Here is a 12,484-nt window from a genome sequence, read left to right as displayed (position 1 = left end):
AAAAAAAAAAAATTGATAACAAGAAACAATGTTAAAGTAATAAGGAGATATTCGTGCAGACAGGTATTAAATTGTATAGTTGGCCTCCAAATTAGAGGAAAACAATACAAAGATCCACATAAAAGAATTTACTGTAGCTGATGGCAGAGGTACATACATAGAGCTAGGGAGGCTAAGGCATATTATGGTTTGAAGCCAGCCTGGGTTACATAGCAAGACACTATGTCTCAAAAAAACCGATTACTGTATAAGAATTCAATAAGTGCTGGGGATATGGCTCAAATGGCAGAGTGCTTGCCTAGGAAACAAATACCTTGAGTTCAAACTCCAGTGCTGGGGGGGGGGGGGGGAATTCAATACATGATACAAGTTGAAATCAAAATGGGAAAGATACATGGTGTTGAGGGACACTGGCCATATTGAGAAAATAAATTGCAATCTCTACTTTTCCACCAATAGGATAATAAAGTAGATGAGTTTCATAAAGTAGATGAATCTATTTACTTGCTAACACAAGCAAATGTATATGGCAATAAATGATTAGAGGCAAATATTAGCATTCTTATAACCTTGAGGTACACAGAAAATTACTGAGCAAAACAAAATCTAAATGGACAAAAGATCAACCAATATGACATTAAGAACTTTTTGTACAGGGTAGGGCACAGTGGGTTGTGTCTATAATCTCAGCTATTTGGGAGGTAGAGAAAGGAGGACTGTAGATTGACGCCAGCTGGGGCAAAAATGTTATCTAGTCCCTATCTCAAAGAGCAAGCTGGGTGTGGTGCTGCATGCCTAAAATTCCAGGAAACATAGATAGAGGGATTGTAGTCTAAGGCCAAACCAGGCAAAAAGCACAAGACCTTATCTAAAAATAACTAAAGCAAAAACGGCTGGGGTGTGTCTCAAATGGTAAGCATTTGTCTAGCAAGCTTGAGGCTTTGAGTTCAAATCCCAGTACTGCCAAAAAAAAAAAAAATCTTTTGTATAGAAAAAAAAATCACAAACAGGAAAAGGCAAATCACAAACCAGAAAAGACATTTATTTTCAACATATCTTTAAAGGAGTAATAATCGTAACCTGTAAGGACCTTTTTCACATCAATAAGGAAAAACACAAAAACCTCAACAGAAAAATGCCATTTCACTAAAATACAGAAAAGCTGATAAATATCTAAAACTTGTTCAATTACCTTTCAAAATAACAAAATAACAAAAGCTAAGATCAGTAACATCAAAGGTTGATAAAGGTACTGAGAAAGTATAGTGTCACTAGTGAAAGCAAAATTTGACAATAAAAAAGAAAAGCCTTTTGACCTTTTCGGGGGGCAGTACTGGGATTTGAACTCAGGTCCTTCAACTTACTGAGTAGATGCTCTACCACTTGCCACCAACCCTGGGAAAAGCCTTTTAAAAAAGATCACTGCCTTTATTCCCATAATTTACTCCTACTATTATACAATGAAGTTTGTCATACCAATACACTTCCTTCTCCCTCCTCTTCCTTCTTTCTCTTTCTGTCTCTCTCTCTCATTTACACACACACAAATGCTCATAATACATTGGCTGAAAAACACAATATGCTAAATGTTATAAACCAAAATATTCACAATTAAATCTAGATGGTGAGATTTTGATTATGTAAACTTTATTTCCCTTCTCTCCACATAACTGTCTTCTAATTTTAATAATCTGAGAATAAAAATTTGTTTACAAATGACCTCAAAAGAATTTAAAGTTTCAGAGAGTATTCAAAAAAGATCTCTTTCTGTTAAAACAAAGAATACTTAAAAAAGAACAAAAATAAAAAGTAACACATACTTTATTCACAGAAAATAGTCTTATAACCAAGAATTTCATTTTCTTCTCAGAAAATTTAAAGATAATCACAGCAGTTTAAAGATATTTTAAGAAAAACAATATGAACAAATAATTTTAAAAGTCTACAAACTTGAAAGACATTAAAATGACTGTTTCTGAAGATCTAGTTAGCTATGACTGTCACCAAAGTATCAAGAGGGAAGTCTGTTATAGAGGATTACAATTTTGGTATATACCATACCACATCATAATTATGCTAAATATTGACAATTATCTCATATGTTTATAATTTTGCTATGACATGTACATCTACAAAATGTTTCCAATTTTGGTATGTATTGTGCCATATTATAATTTTGTTTCTCCAGTCATTTACCAGTGAGTCAGAGTCCCTTCCCTCCATTCTTAACTTAAGTGACTCCAGACACTTCTAATGGACCGTATTACTAACCATATTGTTGCCTTCCAACAAAATCCAGTTCCTCACACCCCGAGTAATGCTAAGAGTTCATTTCTACTTTTAAATCAGATTCAGTGCACTGTCATAAATTAAGTTAGAATTCTTTACCATTAGCCATAAGGAACTTGGGAATTAAGTCAACATTCCAGTCTCTTCCTCTCCCCATTGATGCTGGTGGTGCTCCTGGTAATTTAAATCTTTTGTATAACTAAAAGTAAAACAAAAAATTTCCATAAGGTAACAAACTTAATTTTTCATTATAATATGTAACTTTATTTGGATTAAGCAGTTTTGGAATAGTAACTAAACACTACTACATGAGGTAAAGTATGAGGGCATTTTTATTTTTAGTCAATAAAAATTTCAGCAAGGTTCCAATACATATATAAATTAAGTATGTTACTCAATTCATGAGTGCCAAAATAAATATTGCAAAAGTTTGCTGTTTGTAGCAGAAAAGCAGTATCAGTGTGTCAGTGACACACTAGTGATGTCACTGCACACTACACACTAGGACTATAGATGCATCTCTTTATTATTTGTAGAAATTTAAACTCATTCTCTCCTAAATAAAAAAAGCTAATATTGCTTCTATAGCTATGTAAGGAGCTAAAAAATAAATTTTACATTCTTTAAGTCAGACAAGAAAATTAAAATTAGTTCCACTTGCCAGGCACCACTGACTCACACCTATAATCCTAGCTACTGGTGAGGATCAAGAATGGAGGCCAGCCCAAGCAAACATTGCAAGACCCAACTCAATCAATAGTTTGGGCACAGCAAAACACCTATCATCCCAGCTACAGCAGGAAGCATAAAGTAGGAGGACTGCAGTCCAGGCCAGGCTGGCCTGGGCAAAAAGCAAAACACTATTTCAAAAACAACCAGAGCAAAAAGGGCTGGAGGTGTGGCTCAAGTGGTAGAGCACCTGCCTAGCAAATGTGAAGCTCTGAGTTCAAACCCCAGTACTACCAAAAAAAAAAAAAAAAAGTTCCAGTTAACTTACAACTTTTAAGCTTTGAGATACAACTGATGTGCAAAGATTTGTACACATTTAATGTATACATTGATGACTCTAGACATATGCATACGCCCATGATAACATCACCACAAAGTACTAACTATATCCATCACCTCCAAAACAACTTTTGTGTCCTAAGGTTTTTGTGTGTGTTTTGGAGGGGGGTGGGAAGGTTCTTGTTTTTTGTTGTGTGTGTGTGTGTGTGTGGTAGGAACTTGTAATTTCTGAGTTGAGTATAAGTTTAGATATAAGAAAGGCTGCAGTTTAAAATTTGATATTAATTCAACCTAATGAATACTATTGCTAAGATTCTACAGAATAAACATCGCTGGCAGATAATCAATGAAAATTAATGAATCTGTGAATATATTCAACAAAAAAAGAAGAAAATGTGTTCATTTTATTGCAGATCAGCTAATAAATGTACTAAGTGTAGAAAGAATGGTGGCAACATATTCCTGCACAGATTGCCTACATGGAAGAGATCTGGTAGTTACCACCTGAACCAAGAGATCAAAGTTACAGCATCATTAATGGTGGGGGTAACCTGGTGTTATGTGCCCCCTATGGTGATGGGAGTATGAAGTAATCGACAATTCTTATAAACTAGCCTAGACATCTCAAAAGAAAAAAATGTAGGAAAACTTTTGCAGATAATACAAACTAAAAATGTCTTTTTTAAAAGAAAAATTGTATTTATCATATATTTTATATTAGATAATAAAAAGAAACAAGACAAATGCAATGCTTGAACCTTTAGTTAATCCTGGTTTTAAAAACAAAAGACTACTAAATAGCTATGTAACAGTCTGAGAATCACTGGGAAACCTGAATGTGGTCTATATATTGTTGATTTTCACAATGGTATTATGATTATGTATGAAAATGTTATTCTTAATAGATGAATGCTGAAATAGTTAGGTCAAGTATCATGATATCTCCATTACTTTCAACAGTTTAAAACCAGTAATAAAATGCCAGGTGCAATTAGACACAAGCCTGTTATTCCAGCACTCAGGAGAATCCTGAGAGTTCAAGGGCAGCCTGGCTTACATTTTTGTCTCAAAAAACAAACAAAAAACCAAAACCAGTAGCAGCAACAAGAGGACATGAAGGAAACGTATCAAAGCTTCATTACTGAATTCAAATAGAAGGTTTTGATATACTGCTGATATTCTTTCAACTTTTCTATAGTCTTAAATATAGAAAAAAAATTTTGATGTAAATATTAAGTCTAATAAGTCACTGATTATCTAATAGTTCTGAATAACATGCACCTATCTCACAAAAAAACACAGTACAGCTCATACCCATACATGTGTGGATGTCCTATGAGCCCCACACAGAGAAATAAAATGTAACAGGACCCACTTGGAAAACATTTCATGTACTCATGTTCTAAAAAATGGGAAGCAGGGAACGTTAGCAAAAGGACCTAAGTTTCAAGTTGTACAACAGGTTCAAAACCCATCTCTGAGATTTTAACCCCATAGAGGTAACTCTGTAATCTGAAAAATGGGGATAAAAAAATGACTTTGAGTGACTGAGACAATTAATAAGACCATACGGAGAGCATTGGCATTGGGCCTGGCACATTAGGCATCCCTATCATCCTTCCTAGTCTATATTCTATTAACTTTTGAGAAATAACAACTGCTACATGTTAACAAAGTCACAATTTAAATTTCTATGAGCCCAAAGCCAGATACTCCTAAAAAATTATGGTGATACAAACTCTCCATTTAATAAAATAAAATTAAAACCATCTCTAAGGAGTCAAATGGAGATTTCCAATAAAATCATCAAAGTATAAAGGCATGTCAATTCTTACTAACACTTACATCTTCCAGTGGTGTTATAGATGCACTTTCTCCTCCATAATACGGGTTCTGATCCATGTGAAGAACCTTCTTTCCGTTCACTGACATTATACCTGACAGGATACATTCCTACAGGGAAAGCAGATATGAGAATCTAGCTTTCATTATATCAGCCATTAAAGAGATTTGCAGAAAATATAAGAAGATACTCTCCTCATAAACTTTGTTTTGGAAAATATAAAACTGTCACTCATGTTAACCTGTAATGGGCATATTATTATTTCAGGGGAATTAATGTTTTCTATTCTATTCTGTTCTATTCTAAACTTTTTCCAGTGCTGGGGATCCAACCCAGGGCCTTGCCAACATTAGGCAAGCCCTCTACTGCTGAATTATATTCCCAATTCTATTTCTTTTGATTTTTAACATCAATAGACATACCCTTATAAGCAAAAGTTCTTCAGGATCTTCAATTTTTTTAAAAGTCTAAACAGATACCGAGGTAAAATGTGTGAGAACTACAGACCTAAAGAAGGAAGCATCTAGGATAACAATTAATAAGCTGACAACCAACAAAGGATTAAAAATAACTACTCTCAGAAAACTGAGACATATTGAGACAAACCAAATCTAGATGGGGAAAAAGTCAAGAAGAATGAACACAATTAACGAGAAGAAATACAGAGCCAGGGTATACATTCGTTTCATATTAGGACTTGGGTGATCAGCATTTTATTTATTAACAAGACAAAAGAAATTTCACCTACCTTTACAAACCTTTATTGTTTCTCAATTTGCCCCAAAGACCTCAGATAGCAGAAGTATAGTCTTATTCCCCTAATAGTCTATTTGACTTTGAAACCTTTACCTTTTTAATTCATACAAATTTCAACTTTTCCACTTAATCTATTTAGTATTTTTAAATTTATTAAAAATTATTTTATTTTAAAGTAAAATAAAATAAAATAAATGTACTTTACTTTAAATTTTTTTAAGTATATGCAACGCTTTTATTTTGACTCAAGAAACAAAACATGTTCTGGAAAGGCCCTTGTGCCCTATTACAATGATAATCACCATCATCCCCCGATCACTATCATGGTTTCTAACAGCAAATATTTGTTCTGTTTCTGAATTCCATACATGGAATTATGCAGTATTTATTTTTTTTAATCTGGCATCTTTTATTCAACACTGTTTTTTGATGATGATATGAGGTTCGAACTCAGGGCCTTACACTTACTAGGCAAGTTATCTAACCACTTGAGCCATTCCCCCAGCCCTTTTTGCTTTAGGTATTTTTCAAATAGGGACTCAGGTTTATGCCTGGGGCAGCCTGTACAGTGATTCTCCCATTTACACTTCCCACATGGCTGGGATGACAGGTGTGCCCCACCAGGCCCAGCTTTTATTGGTTGAGAGGGTCTCAAGAACTTTTATACCCAGGCTGGCCTCAAACCTCCATGTCCTCCTCGGCAGCTAGAATTACAGGCGTAGGTCACCCTCCCAGCTTGGTGATTGTTAATTGTCATTGTCAATCAATGTAAGAGCACAGAAGATTAGTAAAGCACAGTTCTGAATGCGTCTGTGAGAATGGTTGCAGAGAGGATTAACTAAGGGGAAAACTGGACCTGAATGTGTGTGGCACTATCCCATAGGCTTTGAGCCCTGGTGGAATAAAAAGGGAAAAAGGAGAAAGCCCTCTAGTACTGGCATTCCCTTTCTCTGCTTCCTGGCCACCATGATAAGCTGCTCAGCTCACTCAGAGTAAGCTGCTCTGAAGCACTGTGCCTTTCCTGGGGATGACAGACTAAAACCCCTAAAACTGTTAGCTAAAATAAATCCTTCCTCCCAGGTATTTTATCACAGCAACAAAGAATAATTAAAATATTTGTGTTTTATATGAGGTCTAATTTATTTACTCTTATTGCTATTGAGCTGGGATCCCCAAAGTATATGAGCCAAATCCAGCCTGCAGACTTTTTGTAAATAAAGTTTTATTGATAAACCATACCTGTTTATGTGTGTATCATCTATATCTGTTTTTATAGGACCTCAGAAGAATTCCAGAGTGATGAGAGACCACATAATCTACAAATCCTAAAATATGGACCTTTACAGAAAGCGTGCCTAATCTTGCAAGCAGAGGATCTCAAAATGTGGTCCCTAATTTGATTTGGCATTTCCTGCAAAACTGTTGAGAAACGTACATTCTAAACAGATTGTGAAACCTTGGCTTGAATCCATCACTCATGTAAGGCTTGATAGACAGCTGGGCCCCATCTCCAGGGTAGGGCTAGAGTGGGGCCCCATAATTTGCATTTCTAATAAGTTCCCAGGTGATGGTGATGCCACAGGTCCAAAGACAAATTTCAAGAGCCACTACTAAAGCAGTATTTCTTAAATAACAATCAACTGGGAATTGTGTTAAACTACAGATTCTGATTATGTACCTGGGTTATGGCTGAGCTTTTATAGTTCTGGTAAGTTCTTAGGTGTTGCTGATGAAGTTGAATAATGGACCCTGCTTTGGATAATGAAGCTGTGGAGGGCTCCACTGAATAAACAGAACCATGTGGATATACCACAATTTACTTGTCCTACTGGGATAGTTTCCAGTTTGGGACTATTATAAATTATGCTCTATGACCACTTTCACATGAATCTTTCAAGTATGCATTTCTGTTAGGTGTATATCAAGGGCAGCAGATAGTGTCAAAATACTTACACAACTTACATTTGTCAGCCTTGTCTAAGCATCTCTGCTGTTTCAAATCCTGGCCCAACACTTATTGCTATCTTTTTAATTCTAGCTATTCTAGTTAAGATGTAGTTAATTTATACTTCCAATAACTAATGAGGTTAAGTGCTTTTTTTTTTTTTACAGCTGATTAGTATTTAGTGTATCTTCTTGTAATTGTCTACACAAAATTTTGGCTCATTTTAAAAATGTGCTTTGTTTTTCTTTACTGCTTTATAAAAGTTCTTTATTCTGGAGAAATGTTAAATCCTTTCCTTGCTTTTTCACTTTCTTTATATTGTTGTTGCTGCCTTTTTTTTTTTTTTTGAGGCAGCATCTCTCTATGTAATCCAGACTGGTCTTGAACTAGATATCCTCCTGATGGCCTCCTGAGTACGAGGGTTATAGGCTTGTGCCACCATACACTTTCTTAGTGATATCCTGATAAACACAAGTGAAGGTATTTTACAACTGCAAAACCCAGCCTTGACATTATCTAAAACAACTCACTTGTTTAAAAAGAAAATCACAAAAACAAAAGCAGCAGTTCAATATAGTACATGAAAGTAGAAAAATACTTATCTCAAAAATAGGTTCTGACATAAAACAGAGAAAGACCAAACAGACATATTCCTGTAGATGTGTGACTTCAACATTTAGAGGCAAAAATCACAGCAAACTGAGTGCTGCTTAGCCTTTGTAACTAACTTTTCACACTAGCCTATAAATAAGCACAAGCTACTGGACCATGGCCCTAAAGCAAAAATTGTACTAAAACAAAGGGACCAATAATTTAAACATATGGCAGAGTCAAACAGCTGCCAGTAGCTACCTTCAAAAGCATCACTTGCAACAAATATGACCAAAGTTAACTAAAGCTAATAAAAATTCTGTAGGCCTACTGGTTCTTCTAAACCCACCTACAAAAGACTTTCTACATTACTAAATAAAATTCAGGACTGAGGCTTAGCTCAATGGTAAAGCACTTGCCTAGCAAGCAGCCCTGGGTTTGATGACCAAGACTAAAAAAAAAAAAAAAGAAAGAAAGAAAATCCAGTCCATCCATCATGTGTGTCAAGAATAGTAACATTTACCAGAAAACATGTATGAATGAGCATTCATCAACATACTAGGCTTAAACCTAACAGATATAACTTCAAAATCACCCACAAATGACATAAACAGAATGAGAATACACACAAACATCCAAAATAATGTTACTAAACCATCTTCAAAATCCAAGTTCTTTATGATAACGGCATTTACTATCCATCTGGTACTTGATGCTGTTCTCTTACATTAAAAAAGATAAAACCAGGCAATATTGTGTCAAAGTTCTAGTGTGTATAGACCTATGAGTGAGGGAATGGAGAAATATCCATCGGTGATCCTGATGTTAACTCTTCATCACCCTACATATGCAGCCAGAGTTGCAATCATCAAACACAATAACTAACTCATTTGGACAGCACCTGAATAGAATAGGCAAAGCACTTATACTAAAGAGGCCTAAATGGTGTTTCTTTGCATGACTTGTAATATACCTAAATGATGTTTCCATGGCCAGAGGTACTAAACATAATCCTGGAAAAATTAATGCCTATCCTTCTTTGAGACCTTGAAAAGAGCCAGGGTTTACCAATATTTTCACAAATCTTCCAGTTGACCAAACTAAACACCTGTTAAAACTCTGGCAAATCCTACTGCATAAAGCTCTGTTATGATTAAAAAGAAAAGTCCATTAAAAAAACTGTTAAGGTATATACACACATTATCTAGAAATGTGAGAAAAATGTATTAGCTAGAAAATTTTAAATACTTTCAATGGTGTATGTCCTACAGCAATAACATAAAACTGACTCAATTTTATGCAGAATGACCCATTTCTTTAAAAGACTCTGCCCCTCTTAAAAGCTATCAAAAGATACCTTGTGTTGAAATTTAGTCAATTATATTATTCTCCTGTTCCAAAGCCTCTCCCACTACCTAGAAAATAATGTTTGGATTTCTTGGTCTACAATATTCCACATTCTGGTTATATGCCTTCCTTCCAACTCTTATTTCCTATTATGCCTCTTCAAACCTGTTTCAAGCAAAATGAACTATTCCCTATACATATCTTTAATACCAACTTATCATTTTCTCTACCAACAAAAAGATTCTTCCTCATGTTTAAAACCTAAAAATATTTTTTAAAGACAGCCAGAGACCTCCTTCTTTACAAAGGCTCTCCTGATCTCTACCTGAACCTCTCATGGGACTCAGTGCTTTCTCATATGTACTTTTTTGTTCCCCCTTTTGAGACAGGGTCTCACTTATGTAGCCCAGGCTGGCCTAGAACTCACAATTCTCCTGCTTTAGCCTCCTGAGTCCTGGGATTGCAGAAATGTATCACGATGCTGAACTCTAATTATAGCTGCCCCTTACGGGAGAATAAACTGTTTATAGGCAGATTCTGTGCTTACCTTTTTATTGCCTATAACTGATCACAATAGTCACAGGTAGTTAAATAACTGAAATTGGATAAACTGTTACTCCAGTTAGAGTCTTTAATCAGGGACTGTGAGATGACAAAGGTACCTGCAGTTTATCATACATGAGAGCCAAAATATTTACCTAGTGATCTTTCAAGTTAAATTTCACACAAAATCAGACAAATTAACTTTACTCATATTCTCTTTTTGGCAAGTGTGCTTAAAATGAGTTTAAAATTCAGACTGCCCACAATATGTGTCTTCCAAGAATAATTAAGTATAGGTTGAGAATCCTTTATCCAAAATGCTTAGGACTAGAAGTGTCTCAGATTTCAGATTTTTTTTTCAGATCTTGGAATATTTGCATGTACATAGATTTGAATGGGGCCCAAATCTAAACACAAAATTTGTTTTATATACCTTATACATATAGCCTGAAGAACAATTTCATGCAATATTTTTAGTGTACCTGTAGTTTGACAACAATCTAGCTACACGATGTCAGAGGTAGAATTTCCCATCAGTGTCAACACACCAAGTTTCAGAATTTAGAGCACTTCAAATTTCAGATTTTTGGATTAGGGATAACAACCTTTGAGCATTTGTAAACATTGGTCCTATGACTACAGTGACTACAAAGTCCTCTTTCTACAGAACTCTAACACAGCTACAGGAAGGATTTTAGGAACAAGTCTAAGAAGCAATCTATATTACACTCAGGATTTTTAAATAAAGTACAAAACCCCTATTTGAAATAATTTTTTAAGACAAATGAGGGATGTAAAGTAATTTTAAACATAATACTGGGAGTAAATGGTTAAATGTCAAAGTATATTTCTATTCATAATTTCTTATTAGAATTACTGTATAGAGAAACAAAATAGAAAAAAATGTCTGGGAAGCACAAACAGCTATAGAGTTAGTTACTGTTATTTTTGTATGCTATTTCAAACAAAATTTAATTTATTCCCAAATCCACAGTGAATTATGTGCAAATTATGTGGGGTGAGAGACTGCCTACACATGCTGAAAATACAGAAAAGCAGAGAAGTTGCCAGCCTACCAGCAAAGAGAAGGCAAAAAATTGAAACATATACTGAAGAATTCTAAAAAGTAGAGGAGACTGAGCCTAAACGAGAGTAAAAGTTCCTACAAAGCATATGAGGTCTTAATGGCTCCATTATGTTATTAATGTAGCACAATAATTAATCTTCATGACATGAAATATTAGTTATCAAGTATATTAATTATGTTCCTTGCTTTGTTAAAGTTGTGACATCACTAGAAAGGTTTTCACCAAGAGCCATAGTTCCCAATTCCTTAGAAAATTCAATTATACAAAATACTCCATTTTTCCTAGCCAGAAGATAAAGACTTTAGTTGGGGGGGGGCGGGGTGTTGTTTTTTTGGGGGGGAGGTTGGTGGTACTGGGGGTTGAACTCACAGCCTCAAGCTTGCTAAGCAGGCGCTCTACTACTCTGCCAGCCCTTTTTGCATTGACTATTTACGAGATAGGGTCTCACTCTATGCATGGGCAAGCCTAGACCATGATCCTCCTATTTGTGTTTCATGGTGCAGCTGAGATAACAGGTACATCCCCCACACTCGCCATTGGTTGATATGGGGTCTCTCCAACTTTTTGCACGGGCTGGCCTTGGATTACAGGCTTGAACCTCGGGCCTGGCAAGATTTTAGTTTTTACCAAATTGTTTTAGATCTCCTTTATTAAAGATATTTTTGAATTAATATGAGCTTACTTTAAACTTAACTAAACAATGGCAACACTAAGCTACCCAGAACACTCTAACGCTTCCTCACACTTCCTTTAAAAGTAAGTTCCTGTCACTCAAGTAATTGAGACATCATGTATTTTGGTACCATACCTAACAGCATACACCTTTATTAGGTGCGTTAAATCTTAGGCACTAAACATTTATAAACCAAAAATTACGGAAACTAAATGATATGTTCACTTCACTCAAAATTAAATCTAATTTAAGGGCCTTTAACTTTGGTGGTCTCTTAAAACATTTAACTTCTAGTCATGCAAGACCTAGTACCACTAATTACATCAAGTCAGACCAATCACATTATTGCCGTCACTGACAGAAGCAGTGGTGACAGGATGAGACAGAAACCTGCCTGCCTT

At 35.3% G+C, this 12,484-nt stretch overlaps 1 protein-coding gene across 1 annotated transcript in view; it reads right to left on the bottom strand.

The window, feature by feature from the left end:
• The window catches only part of Gdi2 (GDP dissociation inhibitor 2), a 29,563-nt gene that overhangs the window by 15,947 nt on the left and 1,132 nt on the right, over positions 1–12,484 (bottom strand). The window contains exons 2-3 of the mRNA XM_020178188.2: positions 5,143–5,250; positions 2,389–2,488 (exon numbers count right to left, since the gene is read on the bottom strand). Of these exons, the coding sequence (XP_020033777.1) occupies positions 2,389–2,488; positions 5,143–5,250 (208 nt within the window). The remainder of the gene's footprint in view (positions 1–2,388; positions 2,489–5,142; positions 5,251–12,484) is intronic.

The sequence above is a fragment of the Castor canadensis genome, chromosome 15 (genome assembly GCF_047511655.1).
Source record: "Castor canadensis chromosome 15, mCasCan1.hap1v2, whole genome shotgun sequence".
NCBI classification, from domain to species: domain Eukaryota; kingdom Metazoa; phylum Chordata; class Mammalia; order Rodentia; family Castoridae; genus Castor; species Castor canadensis.
This window is presented reverse-complemented; position numbering and strand designations above follow the sequence as displayed.